The sequence below is a fragment of the Martes martes genome (assembly GCF_963455335.1).
Source record: "Martes martes genome assembly, chromosome: 3".
In the NCBI taxonomy this organism is placed as follows: Eukaryota; Metazoa; Chordata; class Mammalia; order Carnivora; family Mustelidae; genus Martes; species Martes martes.
Window position 1 is genome coordinate 36,486,581 of NC_137890.1, and position 21,750 is coordinate 36,508,330.

The window sequence follows — 21,750 nt, forward strand, 5'->3', positions numbered from 1 at the left end:
TCTCTTTTGAATCAAATGAAAATATCTTTTGTCTATTTTTCTGTTTGTCTTTTTTTATTATTTTTTAAAAAGTATATTGAAAATCTAGGTATTAATCCCTTGTTTGTTATATAAGCTAAGTAGTTTCTTAGAGTGTGTGTCTAGTACTTAAATATTTATGATCTTTCTCTCATAAAGATAGTTAAAATATTTCTGTTGTCTTTTTTCCTATAAGAAATATGGAATTTGGGGCACCTGGGTGGCTCTGTAGGTTAAAGCCTCTGCCTTCGGCTCAGGTCATGATCCCGGCGTCGTGGGATCAAGCCCCGCATCTGGCTCTCTATGAAGCAGGGAGCCTGCTTCCCTTCCTCTCTCTCTGGCTGCCTCTCTTCCTATTTGTGATCTCTGTCTGTCAAATAAATAAATAAAATCTTTAAAAAAAAAAAAAAATAAAAATAAAAAAATAAAAAAAAAGAAATATGGAATTTATGGCTTGAATAAGAATGCATCCCACTCAAATCATACAAAAGTCTACCCCCTCCACTAATTTTTCTTCCAAATGTTAATAGATTTGCCATGTATACTTAGCATTTTAACATATCTGAAGTTTATGATATCAGGTAGCAATTTAAGTTATTTTTAATGTAAAGCAAGTTGTCCCAAGGTCATTTGTTAAATAACCTATCCTTTTGTCATTGGTTTGGGGTTTAATATTTATCCTACTTGGAGTGCACTGTGATTTTGGGTGTTTGTAGACTGAAGTATTCATCAATGTGGAAATATTTGTCTTCTTTTAAAAAGTGTTGAATTTTGTTTGTCAAGCTGTTACTTGACTAGTAGCCTGTTTTGATATCACTTAGTGATTTTATGCTTTGTTGGGGGTGCTGTAGAGTAGCTCTTATTCTGTTGTGTAATCCTTACTCTTAAGATCTTATCTTTTTGACACCTCACTCCCAAGGAATAATATGAGATACTCTTTATTTTAAAATGTACATGAGGGGTATCTGGGTGGCTTAGTCAGTTAAGTGTCCAACTCTTGATTTTTGGCTCAGGTCATGATCTCAGGCTTGTGAAGTTGAGCCATGTCGGGCTCTGCACTGAGCATGGAGTTTGCTTAAGATTTATTCTCTCTCTCTCTCTCTCCCTCTCCCTCTGCCTTAACCCCCAGTCCATGCTTTCTCTTTCAAAATTTTTTTTAAATTAAAAAAATTTAAAAAATGCACATTATGATTCAACTATATTGTTCCAATTATACATTTTTATTGGCATTTTGATGATTATTTCTTATATCTTTTGTAGTCTAGGTTGTTTAAAATTTTGCTTGAGTTTACCCTATAGTAATGCTTTCAGAGTGAGTCTGTCACAGAGTTTTTGCAGACTTTCACGTCTAATTTCTTATAAAAGTTACTTAAGTTCTCCTGGCATTAGTTTTCAAACCTATAAGATGGGCACGAAGCAGTTGTAGATCAAATATGAGATCAAGTAGAAGAGAACCTGCCACGTTATATGTCCTTAATATAGGTTAACTGTTATTATCATGTTATGTTATGTTATGTTACAATTTTAAGTTTATTTTATTATCATCCTAAATATAGTCAGAAGCATGATAACTGAAGGAAATTTTTTTATTTGGAAGCCTTTGTCACTTAGAAAAAGAATAAATTGTAGGCTAAAATACCAACAATAACTTTTGTATTTTAGGAACATCTTTTTCTAAATCTACATATTTAAGGCATGTTAAGTGATTACTAAAGTTTTAACTGTGTCCTTTAAAAAAAAAAGTTTCATTTTATTTTTCTGAAAGAAGTTTCTTTTGTGGACTTCATACCATCTCTAATAACACTGATCAGTAATTTTACATTTAGCTTATTTAACGTTTTGATGTTTAATGAAAACAAAAACAGAATTTGTTTTCTAATTTATTAATGATAAAATATTAATCTCTTCAGGAGGAATCAGTATCTTACCAAATCTATGATATACCATACCATATTTTCATGATATCCATACAAGGAAAATGAAAGAAGGTGAATTTTGTGGCTGGTGAGTGACCTAGGTTATTAATCCCAACTTCTTTAGTCCCCCAACAGTTTCTATATATCTTGTCTTCTGACAATACCAATTTTGTCAACATTATTTACCTGGTGGAGTAAGCTAAACCTTTGTTCCTGAAGGTGTTGAGTCCTTGCTTGCTCCTCCTATATTGAATGGAGTGCCAAAACTGATCTTTATCACTGCATATAGGATTGCTAAGCGGCATTACAGTCAGTCTTCAGGTTTCCAGACATATTTCTCATTAACCACATTTTACAAGCAACACAACTTCTTTCCTTAGTAATGGGGACTAATCACCCTACTGACAGAGTAACCCTTTGCTTCCCTATTGATACAGTGTCACAGGGAGCCTAAAGCTGGTCAGGAGAAAATTTACGCTTGAAAATAAACTGCCAAAACTTTAGTGTTCAGTGTTAGTAATTGTAAGCAAGAAGTCCATGTATTATCAGAGTAATAATTTTTAAAAGACCACTTACATCAGCCCATCTGTAAAGCAGATCATAATTTCACCATCCCTGATAATGGATCATGGTCTCCTTGCAAGGTCTGTGGCATTCATGAAAAATGATCCCTGCTTTCTGGCATTCATAGTCTTAGATGACTCTCTCTGCTTGAGTACAAGAAGGACCTGTGACTTGAGTCTTCGTGATAGAATATGGCAAAAATGATGCAATATTTCTCTTATGATTATGTTATGTTATGTAAAATGCCATCTTGCATTAAGATTCTCTCTAGAGATCCTCTGGGCTGACTTGATGAAGAAAGCAGCCCTAGTGAGGAGACCTGTGGAAGAGAATTATAGATGGCTGCTAGAAATTGTGGGTGGCCTTTAAGAGTTGCAGGTGTCCTCCAAGACCTAAAGATGACCTCTAGGAAGAGAATCGTCTAGATGAAAGTCAGCAAGCAGGGTGCCTGGGTGCTCAGTCATTAAGCTTCTGCCTTCAGCTCAGGTCATGAGCCCAGGGTCCTGGGATTCTGCCCTGCATTGGGATCCCAGCTCTGCGGGAAGCCTGCTTTTCCCTCTCCCACGCCCACTCCCCCATTTGTGTTCCCTCTCTCTGTGCGTGTCTCTCTCTCTCAACTAAATAAATAAAATCTTCAAAGAAAGAAAGAAAGAAAGAAAGAAAGAAAGAAAGAAAGAAGAAAGAAAGAAAGCAAGTCAGCAAGAAGCCTGGTGCTTAGTTGTACAGATACAAGTAAATGAATTTTGCCAGCACCCTGAATGAACTTGAATGCAGATTCTTCCCCAGTTGAGCCTCAAGATGATACCTCATCCTGGCCAACACCTTTACTGTAGCCTTCTGAGACCCTGATTGGAGGTCCGAAACCATGTCTTGACTCCTGACACACATGAACTGGATTGTTTAAAGCTGTTACTTTTGTGGTCACTAGTTACAATCAATAGAAAACTAATATAAGGCCATAGGTACTGGTTGAAGTAGAAGTGTTAATAGAGCAGAAATAGATTCCAGGAAGTCTAGCCACATATTCATGCAATTTACTTCTGGAGCTGCTGAGGCTCATTCTCATATATAACATTTCTATATGAAGTTAGAATGCTAGTGTGCACATTCTTCTTAATGATTTTGTAAACCATAATGGGCTAGTCAGTTCACAGTTGCCTCCTGGCCAGAATTCAGTCTTTTCTATGACCTAGTGGTAAACCAGGAGATGATTCTCAAATTGAGAATGTTTATTGGAAGAACTATGATTTCGTTCATAAAGTCTTTCCGGATGATAATTCTCTAACAGGCCCCAGGGCTCCTTTAACATACCTGGCAGCCATAGACACTTCTCCTAATGTTTATTCTTCTGGATCATTAGGCTCCAGGAGCAGAACTGATTGTTCAACAGCTCAAACCTACAGGAGAGATCTCTCTTGCTCTGGGCCCTTATCAGAGCTGGTAGATTCATGAGTTTACTGGCAAACTGAGAGGTATAGAACACCTAAATTTTGCATGCTATGTCTCCAACAAAAAAGCCCATCAAACCTTGTGTCTTTTTCTTAGTGGTAGGTGGCATAAGGTAAATCACCCAAGGTCTTTCACTTTAAAGGCAGTTTTTTAACATGTTCAAACTGCTATATCCCTAGAACTTTCACCAATGTGATAGGCACTTTAAATTCTGCAAGGTTTTTCTCCCACTCCCGGGCAAGGAAGACATCTAGCATACCTGCTATTTCCTCCCCACCAGATCCAATGACCATAATGTCGCAGATGTCATGGAAACCTGTAATGTTTTATGAATATCAAGGTGTTAAAGTTCTTGTGCATTGTAAAGTGAAGAATAGTTGTCATTTCCCTGTGGTAAGACGTTGAAATGATGCTGCTGTTAGAAATTAAATAAATTCTTATTTCGTTAATAATGATGATTGAAAGAAAAAGTGTTCTGTCAGGTTGATAGCTGCATACTAACTGCCAGGGTTGTGTTGATTTTCCTCTCTAAAAATATCACATCTGGAATATATTCTATAATTATCATCACTACCTCATTATGTTTGTGATAATCTAGTCATTTTTCAAGATCCATCTGGAATTTGTACCTACCAAATGAACAAATTAAGGTGGACTATAATAGAATCTCTACTCTTTCATGTTTTAATTTTTTTAAGATTTATTTATTTGATATATATATATAGAGAGAGCTTGCGAACAGGGGGAGAGGGAGAGAGAGGGAGAGGGAGAAAAAGAGAAAGAGGCTCCTCTGTGAGGGCTGAGCTCAACACTGGGCTTGATCCCAAGGCCCTGAGATCATGACCTGAGCTGGAATCAAGAGTCCAGAGATTAATCTATTGAGCCACTCAGGTGCCCCTTTCGTATTTTACATTTTTCAATGCACACTGATATCTGCAAATTCCTTATGAATACAGTATAGCTTTGAATTTACTACTATGGTAGATGTGTGGTGGTAGTTCAGTTGACACATTTGTGAGTCAGGAAACCTATAAGAGAATTGTGACAGTTTCTGGATGCATTTTTTTCCAACTGTGCATTCTGAGACCAGGAAAATAACTGCAGGTTGAATCCATCAGCCCACTGAGTGCACCAGGGTAGGGACTCCGGCAAATACCAACTTTGTTGGTTAGCTTTCATGGGCTTCCTCCCTATCTTGTGGATATGGTGGCAGTTTAAATTTGCAAGACACTTGCTTTAATTCAGGGATAATATTTAATAACTACTAAAATGTTTGGGTATTTTTAATTTTATAGTGTCTAGGGCCTGATGTCTGGGGAAAACATGGGTGAATATTTCCATTACAGAAATGTGGCAGTTTTTCAGCATTCACTCTTCAAAGTCTTTTAATCCATGAAGAAACTCTGAATCTCTGAGCTAGTTTAGATAAAATAATAGAGAGAGAGAGTATAAAGTCCCACCATGATGACTCAATTCTGATTGCTACACAGAAGACCTGTACTTTTCCTCATTAAAAAGACTAAGTAATAACTTAGTGGATTATCCATTTCATGCAGGTACTTCATGATAAAGTTGTATTTTCCAGCAATATATATTATCACTAACTAAAATCTAACAATCACCATTCCATTTGTATGATCATAGTAAAGACAAGCAATTTTCTTTTCTTTTTTCTTTCCTTTTCTTTTTTTTTAATAAAGGATCAGATAGTAAATATTTTTGGCTTCGGAGAGCATATGGTCTTTCTCACAACTACTGGACTTCGATGTTGTGGCAAGAAAGCAATCACGAATAGTACATAAACAAATGGGTGTGTCTATATCCCAGTAAAACCTTATTTACTGAAACTGATGGCAGGCTTGATTGGACACTGACAGTAGTCTTTGGTGACAGTAGAGTTCACATTGTCTTTAATACTAAAGTTTTATCATCTAGTACAATAATGCCATTGACATTGGAGAGCTCAATTCAATCGTGTCATCAGCACCTATAGTACTTACCAGGGAGCTTCAAAGGTATGCTGTTCTCCTTGACAATAAATTTCATGACAGTGAAAAGAATGTTCCCTAGGCCATCTAACAATTATAGTTACACAGGTTGGCTGTGATAGATCTGCTCTATCATGCCCATATACGTAAACATTTTTAATTCTTCTACAACATGACTAGGAAATGTTGGCATTACAGATTCTAGGATCCCTTTTCATTCAGGCTTCCATTAGCTCAATAGCTATTAGAGCCACTTCTCTGAATCCTAGGTGAGTAGAAATACAGCATTTATTTTGCCTTAATCTGATATCCTTTGAATCTTTCTCTACAGGTGCTTCTCAGGTATTTACTATCCAAGTTCATAGATTATTTTAAGTCCTTTGTTCTGTGGTCCATCTTCTCAGAGTAGAATTTGCATTAATTAATCATTCATATATCAATTTCCAACTGCATTTCATATTAGAAACACTTTCAGATTTTATAGCATTTCCCATTCCCTCTGAGTAGTTGCTCCTTTTCCCAGATTTAGTATTTTTTTTGTTGAGAAATTTCAGATTCTAAATATAATTTATTTGTCAACTATTTTCATCATCTCCTCAATCATAATTTTCTTTATTTTTTTAAGATTTTATTTATTTATTTGACAGACAGAGATCACAAGTAGGCAGAGAGGCAGGTAGAGACAGAGGAGGAAGCAGGCTCCCTGCTGAGCAGAGATCCTGATGCGGGGCTGGATCCAAGAACCCTGGGATCATGACCTGAGCCGAAGGCAGAGGCTTAACCCACTGAGCCACCCAGGTTTCCCCATAATTTTCTTTATTTTGAATTTAAAGTCCTTGAAAATATTTCAAATATTTCAATTTTTAAAAAATTTCAAATATTTAAAAATACTTTTAATTTTAATAGGTATATCTATAGATTACACATTTTAAAGTTTAGAAGAGGAAAACAACAAATTATTATTTATGTTTTACATGATTATTTATTATTAAAGGTAGATTTAATTTTTCAAGCAACATATTGCACTGTACTGATATATATCTAATTCAAAGAAGTACTCTTTTTATTTTAAAAATATTATTGGTTATTTTTCTTTTTTTTAAGATTTTATTTATTTATGTGACAGAGAGAGTCACAGTGAGAGCAGGATCACAAGCAGGGGGAGTGGAAGAGGTAGAAGCAGACCTCCCAGCCAACAGGGAGCTGGATCTGGAACTTGATCCCATGACCCAGGGATCATGACCTGAGTCGAAGGCAGACGCTTAATGACTGAGCCACCCAGCCACCCCTATTGATTACATTTTTATGTCTGGTATTTTATTGGAAATATATTTAGTGCCTTCAAATACATATTTTAGTTCTTTCCACAAATATCCTATAGGTAGGTTTTAATGATATTCTATTCTATAGATAAATTAATTGAGATTCAAAGTGCAGTAACTGATGGAGCCTAGAATATATATAGTTTTTCTCTAGCTCATGAATTCTTCTTTTTTTTAATTATTTTGTCTTACCAGTGTGTGTGTATGTGTGTTTCAATACTTCTGATAAAAAGCCATACTTAAAATTCCAATTATCTTTTAAGACAAAATTGTACCCAGAAGCGACTTTAATGACTATATTCATTTTTCTTGTTTCTAAGTAGTAGCACCTGGTGCTTGAACTCTATCCCTTCTAATATTTCCTGAATCTAAACCTCTCTCTTGGGGGTTATTAAAAGATTTGAAATTAGTGTGTTTGTATAACTAGATATTCATTCTGAACACTGGTTTAGTCTGCCATGTCGATATATGATGATGATGTTTCATTTGCTAATAATCTAATAATGCAAAGTGGATTCTTTAAATTTACTTATTTATTTAAAATTGTTTCCCTTTTCTTTTCTTTCTTTTTTTTTAAATTATGAAATATTAACTTTAGGTGTAGAAGTTTCAAGTTTAAATAAGTATGCAATAATGTGTTTTATTGTCTGAGAATGTTTGCTTATTTCTTGATCTTTGATATTTTTTACATAATAATTTGTAAAAATGGCTTTATGGATTTAAAATTGAAATGACATGTGCTTCATATAAAATATTTAAGCAATGTAAGGAAGGAATAAAATAGCAAACTTTTGACCAGAAATATTTTTACAAGTTACAATAAATATTTTGCTAATGGAAACTTAATATGAAGAGAAGTCTGCAGTGTACACTAAATTGTATGGCTAAAACAAATAGTTATTTTTCACTTAAATAACAGCATCTTTCACTACGTTCAGGTCTTGCCAAAGAATTATGTATTGGTAATTCCTTTATCTGGTATTACAGAAAAATGTTTTGATTATTCCCTCAAAACAAAAGCTAACTTATTCAAGAGAAAAAAGAAAACTGCTTGCAAATTTATTTTTTCATTTTAGTTCTACTCTTACATAGTGACATTAAAAATATAATAATAAGGCATACCTGGGTGGCTCAGTCACTTACGTGTCCAACTCTGGCTTTCAGCTCTCAATCATAATCTCAAGGTCCTAGGATCAAGCCCTCCACCCCCCATCCCACCCCTGCCAGCCAGGGCTCTGCACTTAGTGGGAAGTTACCAGGGTCCTAGGATCAAGACCCACATCAGGCTCCCTGCTCCATGGGGAGTCTGCTTCTCCCTCTCCCTCTGCTGCTCCCCCTGCTTGTGCTCTCTCTCTAAAATAAATAAAATCTTAAAGAAAAAAAGAATTCTAAATATTCTGACGTGGAAACCCTTTTTTAAATCCTGAGTCAAAGTTCAAGGTCAAGGAGTTCTACTCAAGCCTGGTTTCAGGAAATGATTTATGAGAAAATGTGAAAGCACTATGACAGTGACTTTATAGGGAGAAAATCAAGTCAAACCAACATAACCATTTTTCTGACAGAAAAACCAACCTTCAAGAAAAAATAACTAGTTTTCAGAGCTAATAGGGAGAAATTCAAAGAATTAGCACTTTTAAGGGAAAAGCTAGGAGTGAATAAGAATTCTGGAAAAAAAGTAGTTTGGAGCCTAGTTTCTAGCTCTCTGTTCTTTTGATTTATCCTTTTAGATTTTCTTCAGAAGAGGCTCACCTCTGTATTATAGTCAAGATTTGTTGGTATACCTTGATTATGGAAAAGAAGGTTCTACCTTGAGAATAATTATCTCTAAATAAATCTTGTCAAATTCTATGCCCTGTTTGATTTGCTGTCTGTGGTCTCACTAAACTCTAAAACTATATTACTATATGTCTTTCACTATTTCCTCTAATATCATGTCCGCCCCAACTTGAATGACTTGATGATAAACTACTACACTAAATTCTTTTCCTGATAACATTTCCCAGGCTATGAAAATCTTAGTGAGGTATAAAACTTTCTGCCCTAAGTATGTTATTTGACTTGTAGGAAATTAAAATAAGGATCTGAATGTAGTATCCCCAATCCCCTTTAAGCCTATCTGGAGTGATTCTGCAGGACTGTTTCTAGTATCTTGATGTCAGGACACTATTCATGCGGTCTTGTTCCAGACCAGAAACATCAGGATATCAGTGGGACAGTTTTGATCTACTTGGTAACCTGCACTCCTGACTCTATTCTCCATAACTTCCTCTAAATGGTACAGCAAAATTTCTATTAGTTTTAAATATTTAAAGGAAACGGGTAAAGTCTGATGGAAATAACCATATTGTGTAGACAAATATTGTAGGTAACAGAGAACACACATAATTTTAATGGATTTAGGTGTGTAAACTTGTCTGCAGTTCTTTTGGATTTTCTATGTGCACAAACATGTCTTCTGGAAATAATAGCAATTATATATGTACTTTCTGGTCTAACTCTAATGGGCTTTATTTCTTCTTTCCTTGTTTACATTACATGGTAAAGACCCTCTAGAAAAATGTTGAATAGAGATAGTACTAACAAATTTTATTTTCAGTCTCAAGAAAGAAAGGTTTCCATTAAATATGGTTGCTATATGAATGAATTAGGTGGTTATATGATTGAAATGTGTTCCTTAATTAAGTACAACTTACTTGTGATTCATTATACACTATACATTTGATATACTTCTTTTTTATATACTTTTATTCTTTTCTTTTTTTTAAAGAGAACTAGGGGAGCAGAAGAGGCAGAGGGAAGGAGAAATAATCTTAAGCAGACTCCACGCCCAGTGTGGAGCCCAATGCAGGCTTCAATCTCATGACCCTAAGATCATGACCGAAACCAAAATCAAGAATCTGACACCTAACCAACTGAGCCCCCTAGAAGCCCCATATATACATTTATTTTTTACATACAGTTTTTATTTAGTTGCTAGTGTTTTGCTTAGGATTAGAAGAGAGAATGGCCATTAATTTTCTTTCCTTATAACATCCTTTCCAAATTTTGTTTCCATGGTATATTTGCTTCATTAAATGAGTTGGAGGAAGGGTTCTTTTTAACTGGCAACTTTTAAGAACTTGTTTTTCTGTGGATGGATAGTGAATCTTTAATTTTTGTCTTGATGTCTTTAACACATTTTTTAAAACTCTTGGCCGTTATGTCTTCAAATGGTTTTTGCCTATCATGCCCCTCCCTGTTTTTAAGACTACAATTATATAAATATTGTAATTTCTTACAATGTTTCATTTGTTTCAGAAACTTTTTATTTTTTATCTCAACATTTTAGTTTCAATATTTTCTATTTATTTTTCAGCTTATGTTTTCCTCATCTGCATGCATTCTGCAAGTTCAGTTCCTCTATCAAAATCTGAAGTTAAATTATTTTATTTCTGCTTGATTTTTTCATATCACCTAATGTTCTTGAAACTTTCCAGTTTGTCATCTATATTAAAACATAAAATATTTTATTATTAAGTTACTATAAATAATACTATAAATATATAAATATTAATATACAAAATATATTTAATGTAAAACTATAAAATATATTTAATATATAATATAAATATATTTAATATAAACATTAAAATATTTTATTTTTAATTTTTTTAAAAATTAAATTTTATTTTTAAATATTTTATTATTAAGGTAGTATATTAAAATATAGTAATGATGGTTATTTTCACATCCATAACTAATTGTGATCCTTCTATACAGAGATACATCTGTAGCACCTTGGAGCCTGTTCCTATTGTCTAATTTTTCTCCCTAGGTCTAGTTTATTTATAGACCTGCTTTTTTTAAACCTTAATGTCAAGCACTACATACATGCACAAGAAATCAGAGTTTCTATGAGGTTATCTTTTTCTAAAGGGGTTTATTTTGACTGTTTGCTGACATTTAGATTAGATCACATTAATGCACTCAGAGACTTCATTGATTCAGATCTAGGTTTCTGTCTTTATATTATCTTGTCAATTTCCATTTCCCTTGACTCTTAGGATAGAACCCTTAAGGGAGTTCAACTGAGAGCCTGTGTATTTACGAGAGTCCGTCATCATTCCTGGTCCTTGAATTCAAATTTTCATCTTTCAAGCTCTATTTAACTTTTCAATCTCCAATAAACCATTTTCTGCTTGCCTAGTGGTACTTAGGAATCACAAATATCTCTGGGGAAAGCGTGCACAACGACAGCCTTTCCCAAACTTTCCTCCTTTATGGCCCCTCATTTGTCTCTCGAGTTCTGGCTACCTTTGGAGCCCATAATTCCAAAATCTATCTTTTCATCCAAGCCCCATGATACTATTGGCTGTGGCATTATGCTGAGTTTCTCAGATTCTCACCTTGTGCTGCTTATAATTAATAAATGCCTTTAGAGGGAAAGAAGAAGCAGTGTAGAATTTTGAGTTGATTTCCATGATTTTTTCTTTATTCTAAGATCTTGGTCTTTCAATTCCTGGTTGTCTTAGTAGCTATTATTAAATTCATTTAGTTATTTTGATATCATATGTAACATTTTTTCCTGGTGTTCTCAGTGAAGGGTTTAGTCAGCTAAAAGTTACTGCCCTGTGATTAGAAGAGGAACTCTCCATACTTTCTGTCTTGAAATAAGCTACTTCATTATTATTGTTATATATCTAATTCATTTTAATTTTTAAAGTTATAAGGATTTAATTAGCATGGCATCAGAATACTTGATTGGTTCTTCTGGCCTATCATGCATATATTTAGAGTCTTCTCCTTAATATGCAGTATGGTATTTTAAAGGCTTCATTGTGAAACAGTCTATGATAGTAATGGATTTAGTAGCCAAACTTAAGTATCATGAATATTTCAAAATTTTAAAATTTATCGTATATACACTCATATATATGGTTAAAATATTTGTTAGTACTGAGCTACTATGTTTTGCATATTTTTTAAATTAGTTGGGTATGGAATATGAAACTCAATAATTTACTTTCAAATTTGTTGCCAATCGTTCTTACAAACCATGTCTCACAATTTCTTATCATGAAAATCACCTACTTCTATAAAGGAACATTTACTATAACCTCACAGGAATCGTAATTTAGAATAGTATAATTAGATGATCTACCTCAATTTCAAATGGATTAAATTAACTTTTTATTAGTAATCAATTTTAGAAGAGGCATGTTAGTAATTTACTATTTCTGTTACTTTCTCAGGTTTTTTAACTTAATGTCCTACTAAATTTAGATAACCTATCTTTTAAATCATTTTTAAACTAGAAAAAAAGATAATTAACAATTCATTTATTGCTTCCTAGAGCAAATTATTTCACCCAAAATAGATTTTTCTGACTTATATTAATAATGATTAACATAAGAAGACATGCATTGATTTTCCCCATAAAATTCTAAAGCTCTGTATTGTTTTGGACAATTCCTAGCACTTTATAAACACCATCTTTTTTGTGTGTGATTTGTAGGCTGACAGCAACTAGCCATTCATTGACCCCTCAAAGTGATATGGACTCCAGTAGCTCTGAAGAATTCTATCAGGCTGTTCACCATGCTGAGCAAACCTTCAGAAAAATGGAAAGTTACTTGAAACAACAACAACTCTGTGACGTTATCCTGATTGTCGGGAACCGAAAGATACCTGCACACAGGTACAGTAACCTGTCTTTATTGGATAAATGGATATGTTTAGAAGTGATAGTCTGGTATATGGAGTGTAAAACCTTCTATGATTAGAGAATTAATAATCCATTTTTAGTGGCACGATAAAACTTTATATTTTTAAAAGATTTTTATTTATATGAAACAGAGAGAGGCAGCAAGAGAGGGAATACAAGCAGGGAGAGTGGGACAGGGAGTAGCAGTGTCCCTGCTGAGCAGGGAACCAGATGCAGGGTTCAATCCCAGGAGCCTGGGACCATGACCTGAGCCGAAGGCAGACACTTAACGACTGAGCCACATAGGCACCCCAAAATAAAACTTTATTAATGGGCACTGGGATTTGAATTTCATATACTTTCCGCATGTCATGGAATATATTCATCCTTTAATTTTTCCCACCGTTAAAATCTGTTCTTAGCTTGTGGGTTATGCAATAGGCAGCAGGCCAGGTTTGGTCTATAGGCCATAATTTGCTGGTCCCTATGTTAAAGGACTCAAAATTTCAAGCCTCTGATTCATAGAAGAAAGAAGGGGGTTCAAATGCAATTTGAAATATTTTGACTTTGATATTTTGTTATGAATTTCCAGGTAATTTATCATATAATAAATATGATGCGCATGATACTTTATTATAAAAATATTGTGTCTGTGTGTTCCCACGTGTTTATTCATTAAGTGACTGTTATGCTCTCAAATGTTGTCAGGTTCAGAGATTAGATGATCAAAAAATCACTGAGAATCAAAGTTAAGATTTTCCAATAAGAACATCAAGAACAACTTGCTATTCCATCTATTAACACATTCCGTTTTTCATAATGCTATTATTTAAATGCAAAAAAATAGTGAAGCGTACAGGTAAATTTGCAGAATTCTAAATCATAAATGTATCCTACTAAGTTTTGTCAAATGATCATAGCTAAATCTATTTATAGTAGTTGAGAATCTACATTTTTAAGGGAACTTGAATTATTTTTCTTTTACTCCTTATTTCTTTTGTGGCAAGAATTACAATGCCATTTTAAGTCATCTCTTTTAATAAATAAAGCAAATATAAATACTTCAAAAATAAAACTTCCTCTACCTAGTCTTGATACAAGAGTCCATTTTATGTGAATCATAATCACACTAAGTGGAAATCCATTTTAACCTAGGGGAATGTACTTGAGATCTGAAATGAGATATATGTTTCTGCCAAAATTAAAAGAAAATTTTGATTTCTTGGGTATATATTATTTGTTTCAACTAGGAAATTCAAAGTATTTCATGTTGGGGCGCCTGGGTGGCTCAGTGGCTAAGCCTGCCTTTGGCTCAGGTCGTGATTCTGGAGTCCCTGCATCCAGCCCTGTGACAGGCTCCCTGCTCAGTAGGGAATCTCCTTCTCCCTCTGCCCCCTACCTTTCTCCTGTGTTTTCTCTCTCTCTTCAATAAATAAATAAAATCTTTAAAAAAAGTATTTCATGTTGACATCTTTATTTTGCATTTATTAATTTAAAAAATTTATAACATACTAATATGATTCTTATGGTCCAATATATTTGAAAGATAAGATGCTTTTATACATCCCTTATGTACTTATGATTTATAATTCTAGGTTACAATAACTAAACATCCAATTATTTTGTGCATTAATTTCTTACCAGTTCACTTATGAAAATTCATTAAATTTGATATTTTTTACTGTTTTTCTATTTTTTATTTTGAAATTGCAATTGAGAAAATAATTTAATTTTAATACTTATTATTTTATTATTTTAAATAGTTGAATATATAGGCAAATAGCCTTAGACTACCCTGATGTATGTTATTATTATTAATGCTAATGAATTGGTAGAAAGTGTATATATATACATATATATGTATATATATATATGTGTATATATATATATATAAAGTGTATATATATACATATAAAAAATATTTTCAATGTACTCCTCTTTCCTATATTTTTAATTTAAATTTTATTATTTAGATAGTGTATGTACATCTGAGTGCTGACTATTAAAAACATTCCTGAAGAATTAAGCTATATTTCTGCTATGATAGCAATATTAAAATGTGAAAGTGAATTTGATACACAAGAAATGCATAGGAGGGAACATTTAACATTGAAAAACTAATGTAGGTCTGGTAGGGTTCAAAATATCAGTTAACTATGGCAACAATTCTAATAATATACTATTCACATGCATTTTCAAATATTTCTATGACATTGCATTATTATTGGCAGAAAGCCATTGACAAATAGTCATTATTATTGAGATATTCAATGGTGTAATATTTGTGGCAAATATGCAAATTATCCTGAACTCTCATCTTAATAGCATCTAGTTAAAAATTCTATTGTAAAAGATATTCTTAATTTGAGAGTATAACTAAATTTACCTCATTTAACTTATAAATTGGTTAAATAATTATGTGTGTGTGTGTGTGTGTGTTTGTAAAAAGACAAAGGGACTCAATCAACTCAAAAGTATATTAGCACATCAAATGCTCATTAATATTTTAAAAGAGCAGTGTTTCATGTAATTTACATAATCTTATTTTATAGCCTTATATTGTAGTAATTTAATATTTCTCATTCGAAGCATTTTTAATCAGTATACTGAACAATTCTCTCATGTTAATTATATTCTACATTGTTTTCTTTGTTACTCTTTTTATCTAGATTTTTAATATTATTTTCTAAATAACTTAATTATACAAGTTATTTTATAATAATCAAGATGACTAAGAAATAAAATTGCTTGTTACTTTAGATTATCCTAAAATATCTGAGTAATTATTACTTTTACACATATAACTCTGAACGTTTAAATATTTTATGTAGTTAGCAGACATTACAGCGAGTAATTATTGTCAACATCTACATTTTCCTTAAATGTGATAAGAAAAATTTTAGCCTAAGGCTATCTGCTAAATTCATGCAAGTAAGGATTTATATTTTCTTTACATCATGACTTAAGACTTTAGTACTATTTTATAAGTAATTTATGTAGTTATGATTCTAAGTTAAACATACATTAACTAATATGTGGGAAAATATTTATGGGGCACCGGGAAAAGGCAAGTGCTGTTTTTAGTAATCATAGTTACATAGTATGTCTTTATTTACACTTTTGCACAGTAAAATGCTAGTAATTAATGCAAAATCGGTTCTTTGCCTTAAACAAATAATCATCTTAGCACCAGTAACAAACGAATGGATATTACTTATTTTGTTATATTTTGATTAGCACAGATGAGTATTGCCTTTGGGCAAAATATATATGATGTTACAATCATTAGCACTGGAACATGGGGCTATTATAATAATTTCAAATAATGAAAAAAGAAACAATTTACATTAAGATCTACTGCTCCTTTAGGAAAGACACTGAAAGCTAATCTTATAAGCACTCACTAAATATTCATTTATAAAGTAATGTATATTTAATTTCTTATTATTATCTCATCATTCAAACCTTTCAAATCAATCCCTACTTAAGTTAATAGATTATGACTATTAAAGGGCTCTAAAAACCCTTTGTTTTTGTTCTGGTTATATTGTATATATGTTTTTAACCTGATATAAGTCACAACTATCAATGTATTTATGAAATGTAATGTTTATATAGCTACAGTCGATTACCGCTAAGCATATATTTAAGTAAATTAATTCTAAAAAGCTAATAATACTTAAGATGACATGCTAATACATTTTTGTCAAGGAAAATAATCAAAATTCTGAATTTGTCTGTGCTTTATGTTTTCAGAGAAATTCTAAAATAAATATAAACTTCCCATAAATGGCCCAGAATAATTGATTAGCAACAAATGAACCAAAAAACTGAATATAAATCCCTGAGTACTAAATATAGGGAATTTTTGTTAGGTAGTCTGCCTGTAATCAGGGATGTCAGATGCTAAAAATTAGACTGACGGGATCAATTTTAATCATCGGACAGCCAATTTTCTTTTCGTTTCTTCTTTTTTAAGATTTTATTTATTTATTTATTCATTTGTCAGAGAGCGAGAGCACACGCAGGGGAGCAGCAGGCAGAGGAAGAATCAGGCTCTCTGCTGAACAAGGAGCTGGATCCAGGACTCGATCCCAGGACGCTGGGATCATTACCTGAGCTGAAGGCAGACCACTTTAACCACCTGAGCCACCCAGGCATCCCTGGACAGCCAGATTTTCAATGCTAGGAGAATTAAAGGGTTTTCAGGGCCTACTTTGTTAAAATGTACAGGTGTAGAATGAAATACCATTTAGCCTGTGAAAGTCTTTTCCCTCTCTAGCCGTTATTAGGAGTAAGTGCATTACACAGAAGTAAATGAGAAAATCTTAAACAGCTAACATCTTTTGAGTTGGAAATAGTATTATTTATAATTTTATGTGCATAGAAATACACATATATATAGATATGTATATATATATAATACATATATATGATTTTAGTATTTTTTACTGAGCACTAGTATAATGAAAATAGTTGAAGCTAAAAGTGGAAATTGAAATGATATATTTAGAAACACTTAGGGGAACCTGAGTGGCTCAGTTGTGTCTGCCTTCAGCTCAGGTCATGATCTCAGGGTCTTGGGATCAAGCCCCACATCAAGCTCCCTGTTCAGCAGAGTTTGCTTCTCCCTCTCCCTCTGCCCCTCTGCCTGCTTGTGCACTCTCTCTCTCTTTCTCAAATAAATAAATAAAACCTATTTTTAAATAAACAGTTAAAACATATTAAATGCAGTAAAAAGAAATTATTTCATAAGTAATTTTGATATTAATATTCAGAAGTAGACAAGTAGTACTATATCTGTACTGATGGAAAGTTTATTTACATAGATTTTCTGTGATGACAGAAGAGTAACTCATCTCTTCTATTTTATTAAATCCAACATCCATCTACATCTCTCAGTCAGCCTGATAATTGGGTGACTTGGTGGCTTAGTTGGTTAAGCAGCTGCCTTAGGCTCAGTCATGATGATAGATAGGGTCCTGGGATCGAGCCCCACATTGGGCTCTGTGCTCTGTGGGGGAGCCTGCTTCTCCCTCTCCCTCTGCCTGCCACCCCCTGCTTGTGTTCTCTCTCTCTGTCAAAAAAAATAAATTCTTTTTTTAAAAAAAAATCAGCTTGATAGTTAATAAAGCTCTGAAAAACTTCAGGATTAAAAAAAAGTTCCCAGTGCCTTCTGGCTTCAGTGGCCCCATGTAATAGCCACAGTTCCAGGCAGTACCCATGGTACCAGGCTTCCAGAGGGCTTCTATGGACTCAGGCTCACAGCACATCCCAATGTCAGCCTTCTTTCATGGCTAGGTCTCCTGGTGGCCCCAGGTTCCCAATCACTTGCTTGGAACCCAGGCTACAGGCAGGTTCTTAGGAACCCAGACTCCTGGCTAGGCCCAGCCAGGCTGACTACCAGAGATCCAGGCTTTTGACCCACAAAAGCACCAAGCCAGCTTCCATGTACACATAGTCCATAGCCCACCCCAGTGTCATGCTGGCTCTTGAGGACCTAGATTTGAGGCTGCCTCTACTTGTCCCAGCAGCGAACCTGGCCCAGATAAAAGAACCTTCAGGCCAGCTCCCAAGGTCCCAGGTTACAGGCTGACTCCAGAGGCCCCAAGCTCCATGCTTGCTCTGGTACCAAGGTAAAAACAGTATCCCTAGTATTCCTAGCTTCCAGCTTGACTCTGATGAAAGCAGACTCCCAAGACATCCAGGGACCAAATCAGGCTTTAAGGACACAGATGCCAAACTCAACCCAGTGGTTCCTGGTACCTGAGACCCACAACCACCTAAGTAGGCCCAGGTCCCAAGCCAGTCACTTCAGACTCAAGTGCCAGACCCACCCCAGTGATCCCAAGATCCAGGTACCCCTGAAGACTCAAGCACCAGGCTAGTCGCATGTATACCAAAGTACCAGGCCCACCCACCCGCTGACCCTAAAACCAGATCTCACCACCCGAGGACACTAGCAGGAAGCTTATACCACCAGTTGACCCACCCAGAATCTTCAGATGGGCAGACTGGTGAAGGACTTTGCCTGCCAAAGCCATTCTGTAAAGACTGGAAGAGCCACCTACTTCCTTGAATGCATAGACAATAATGCAAAGCTGCAAGGATCATGGCTAAGAAAATATGTCACCACTAGACATGCCTTAGAAGAAATGCTGAAAGTTGTTCTTCAAGCTGAAATGAATGGACTTGAATTAGTAACATGAAACCTTGAAAGTATAAACCATACTTGTAAAGCCAAGTATACAGTCAAATTCAGAATATTTAAAACTGTAATGTCATGATGTGTTAATCATGTAACTCTAATACAGAGATTAGAAGACAAAAAAAAAGACAAAAATTTTAAAGATAATTATTGCAGTCATCATGAGTTAATGGATGTACAGTATACAAAGAGGTAAATTGTGACATCAAACAAAATATGTGGGGAGTAAAAAAAAGTAGTTTTTGTATGTGATTGAGATTAAGTTGCTATCAGCTTAAAATAGACATTTATATTTATATTTATATTTATATTTATAGGTTGCTTTGTGTAAGCTGCTTGGTAACCATAGAACAAAAACTAAAGTAAATATGCAAAAGAAAATAAAAAGGGAAAGCATAACATTATAGAAAACTATTAATTCACAAAAAGGATAGCTAGAGAGGAAAAAAGGAATGAGGGAACTGCAAAACAGCCAGAAAACAATTAGGTGGCATTGGACATCCTTACCTATCAATAATTATTCTAAATATAATTGGATTAAATTATCCAATCAAAAGGTATAGTGTGACTGAATGGATTAAAAAGTAAGACCCAACTCTATGCTGCTTATAAGACACTCACTTAGGCTTTCAGAGTACACATAGTCTCCAAAAGGAAGGAATGGAGAAAGATATTCCAAGGAAATGGGAACAAAAAGAGACCAAGGGTAGTTATACTTTTATCAGACAAGATAGACTTTAAGGCATAATGGTAACAAGAAACAAAGATGGTCATTATATAATGATAAAGGAATCAATTCACCAAAAGGATACAATTATAAATACATTGTGATAATCATTTTCAACATATATGTGCATCAAATCATCACATTTTATACCTTAAATAAATGAGATGTGTTAATATCTCAATAAAACTGGGAGAGGGAGAGATAAGAGAAGCTGAAAAACTTTTGTTTCACTTGTTTTCCCATCATTAAAGTATCATTTTAATGTCCTCCTTTATACCTACCACTGGTATTCAGCAGTACATGAAGCATCTTTCCTTGCATAAAACAAATGCATATTAAATATGTATGTCTTAGTCTACTCCTTGTTGGTGATGCAAAAAGATTATAAAACACAACACCATTCCACATATGCTATTTCAGATAGTAAAAATAATACGGAAAAATGGAGAGTAAAGAATTTGTGAAACTTCTGAGATACTGGCTTACTTAAAGTGGAGTCATTTGTATTGGAAATCCTGGGAAATTAAGCCCAAAAAATTGGGACAAAATGATTATGACAGATTTTGAAAACCAGTAGAGAAACTTGGATGTGAAATCATGAGCATAATTAGAAGTTCGTGTAGGTTCCTGAAGAAGGGAGTATCATAATTAAGTCAGTAATAATAATAATGGTCCTAATGCTAGTTAACATTCACTATGTTGGTTATGTGCAGGCCCTGCTGGAAATTCTTTGAATATACTTAGCAATTGTGTCCTAGGAGGGAAGGGAATTCTTGTTTTCCACCTTTTTCTTACAGAGTAAAAAATGGAGAAATAGAAAAATTAAGACATTCACCCAAGTTAGTAAGAGGTAGTACTACTACCTACTGTCATCTGTGAGTGCACTCTGCATTTATTATCCATTGCCATTGGGCCCACTCACAGGTGACAGTAGGGGGAGGTTGTGGAGGTCGGAGATGAGCTAAGAGGAGCAGAACACATAAACTCCCAGGGAGGCAGCTCCTATTGGGCCAAGTGTGATTCTAGAGAAGGGATAGATGGGACCAGTTAGATGATATCACTAGCACTAGGGACCTAGTTGTGCCTCATAAAGGGGGTCTGACCAGGGTAAACACAAATTCCAGTACAAAAGGAAAGATGGATTTTGTGTCATATTTGATATAGATAATGAAAGAGAAGGTGACATAAATAGTGATTTCTTAATATCTACTCTAAAAGTTCAATATGTTGGTGGTGCACCAATTAGTAACAGAGAGGTTAAAATGAAAAAAGAATCTCACAGGGAAGACTCAGAGTTTAGTTTAGAGCATCCTGAAATACTACTGGGCTATCTGGTGAGCAGTTTCTATAGGTGTTCAAGAAACATGGCGAGATTTAAAACCACCATAATGGTAATAATTAAGACCATGCTCCAGGATGATTCTGAAACAGTGAGTGTTAAAGCAAAAATTTAGAGGTCTGAGAAAAAACATAGGTTAATGAAAGAGTCAAGAAACAAGAGTAGAGAGAGAAGTCAATGAAACAGAGGTAAGCTGAGATAAGAAAGTCTGTACTGCCTTAGCTAAAAAGGGAATTTAAAGAAGAGGAGGAGGTCAACAATGTCAAACACTGCCAATAAATTGGAGTACAACTAGAAAAGTTGAATAGAATTGACAGGAAATAAATTTGTGATGACCTCAAGGAGAGATTTTCCAGAATGGCTGCATGCATTCACATATTTATGCATTTTCGGCTCTTGCTTTCCTTGAATTAATAGAATTTATATACATACATATAAAGATACTACTTTCTGTTATGCATTAAATCCCTCCTCCAAAATCTAATTCCCATCTCATATGTCACTTAATCTAAATGCAGTATAAACTTGTTTGCACT

General features: G+C 34.2%; 1 protein-coding gene across 2 annotated transcripts in view; it reads left to right on the top strand.

The window, feature by feature from the left end:
• KLHL1 (kelch like family member 1) overlaps window positions 1-21,750 on the top strand; it is a gene marked incomplete at both ends in the record, with an annotated part of 369,773 nt that overhangs the window by 109,035 nt on the left and 238,988 nt on the right. The window contains one exon of one of the 2 annotated variants that reach the window (XM_080797852.1): window positions 12,752-12,934. The exons of the other annotated variant lie outside the window; for it this stretch is intronic. Within the exon in view, the coding sequence (XP_080653978.1) occupies window positions 12,752-12,934 (183 nt within the window). The remainder of the gene's footprint in view (window positions 1-12,751; window positions 12,935-21,750) is intronic. 2 annotated transcript variants of the gene reach the window in all.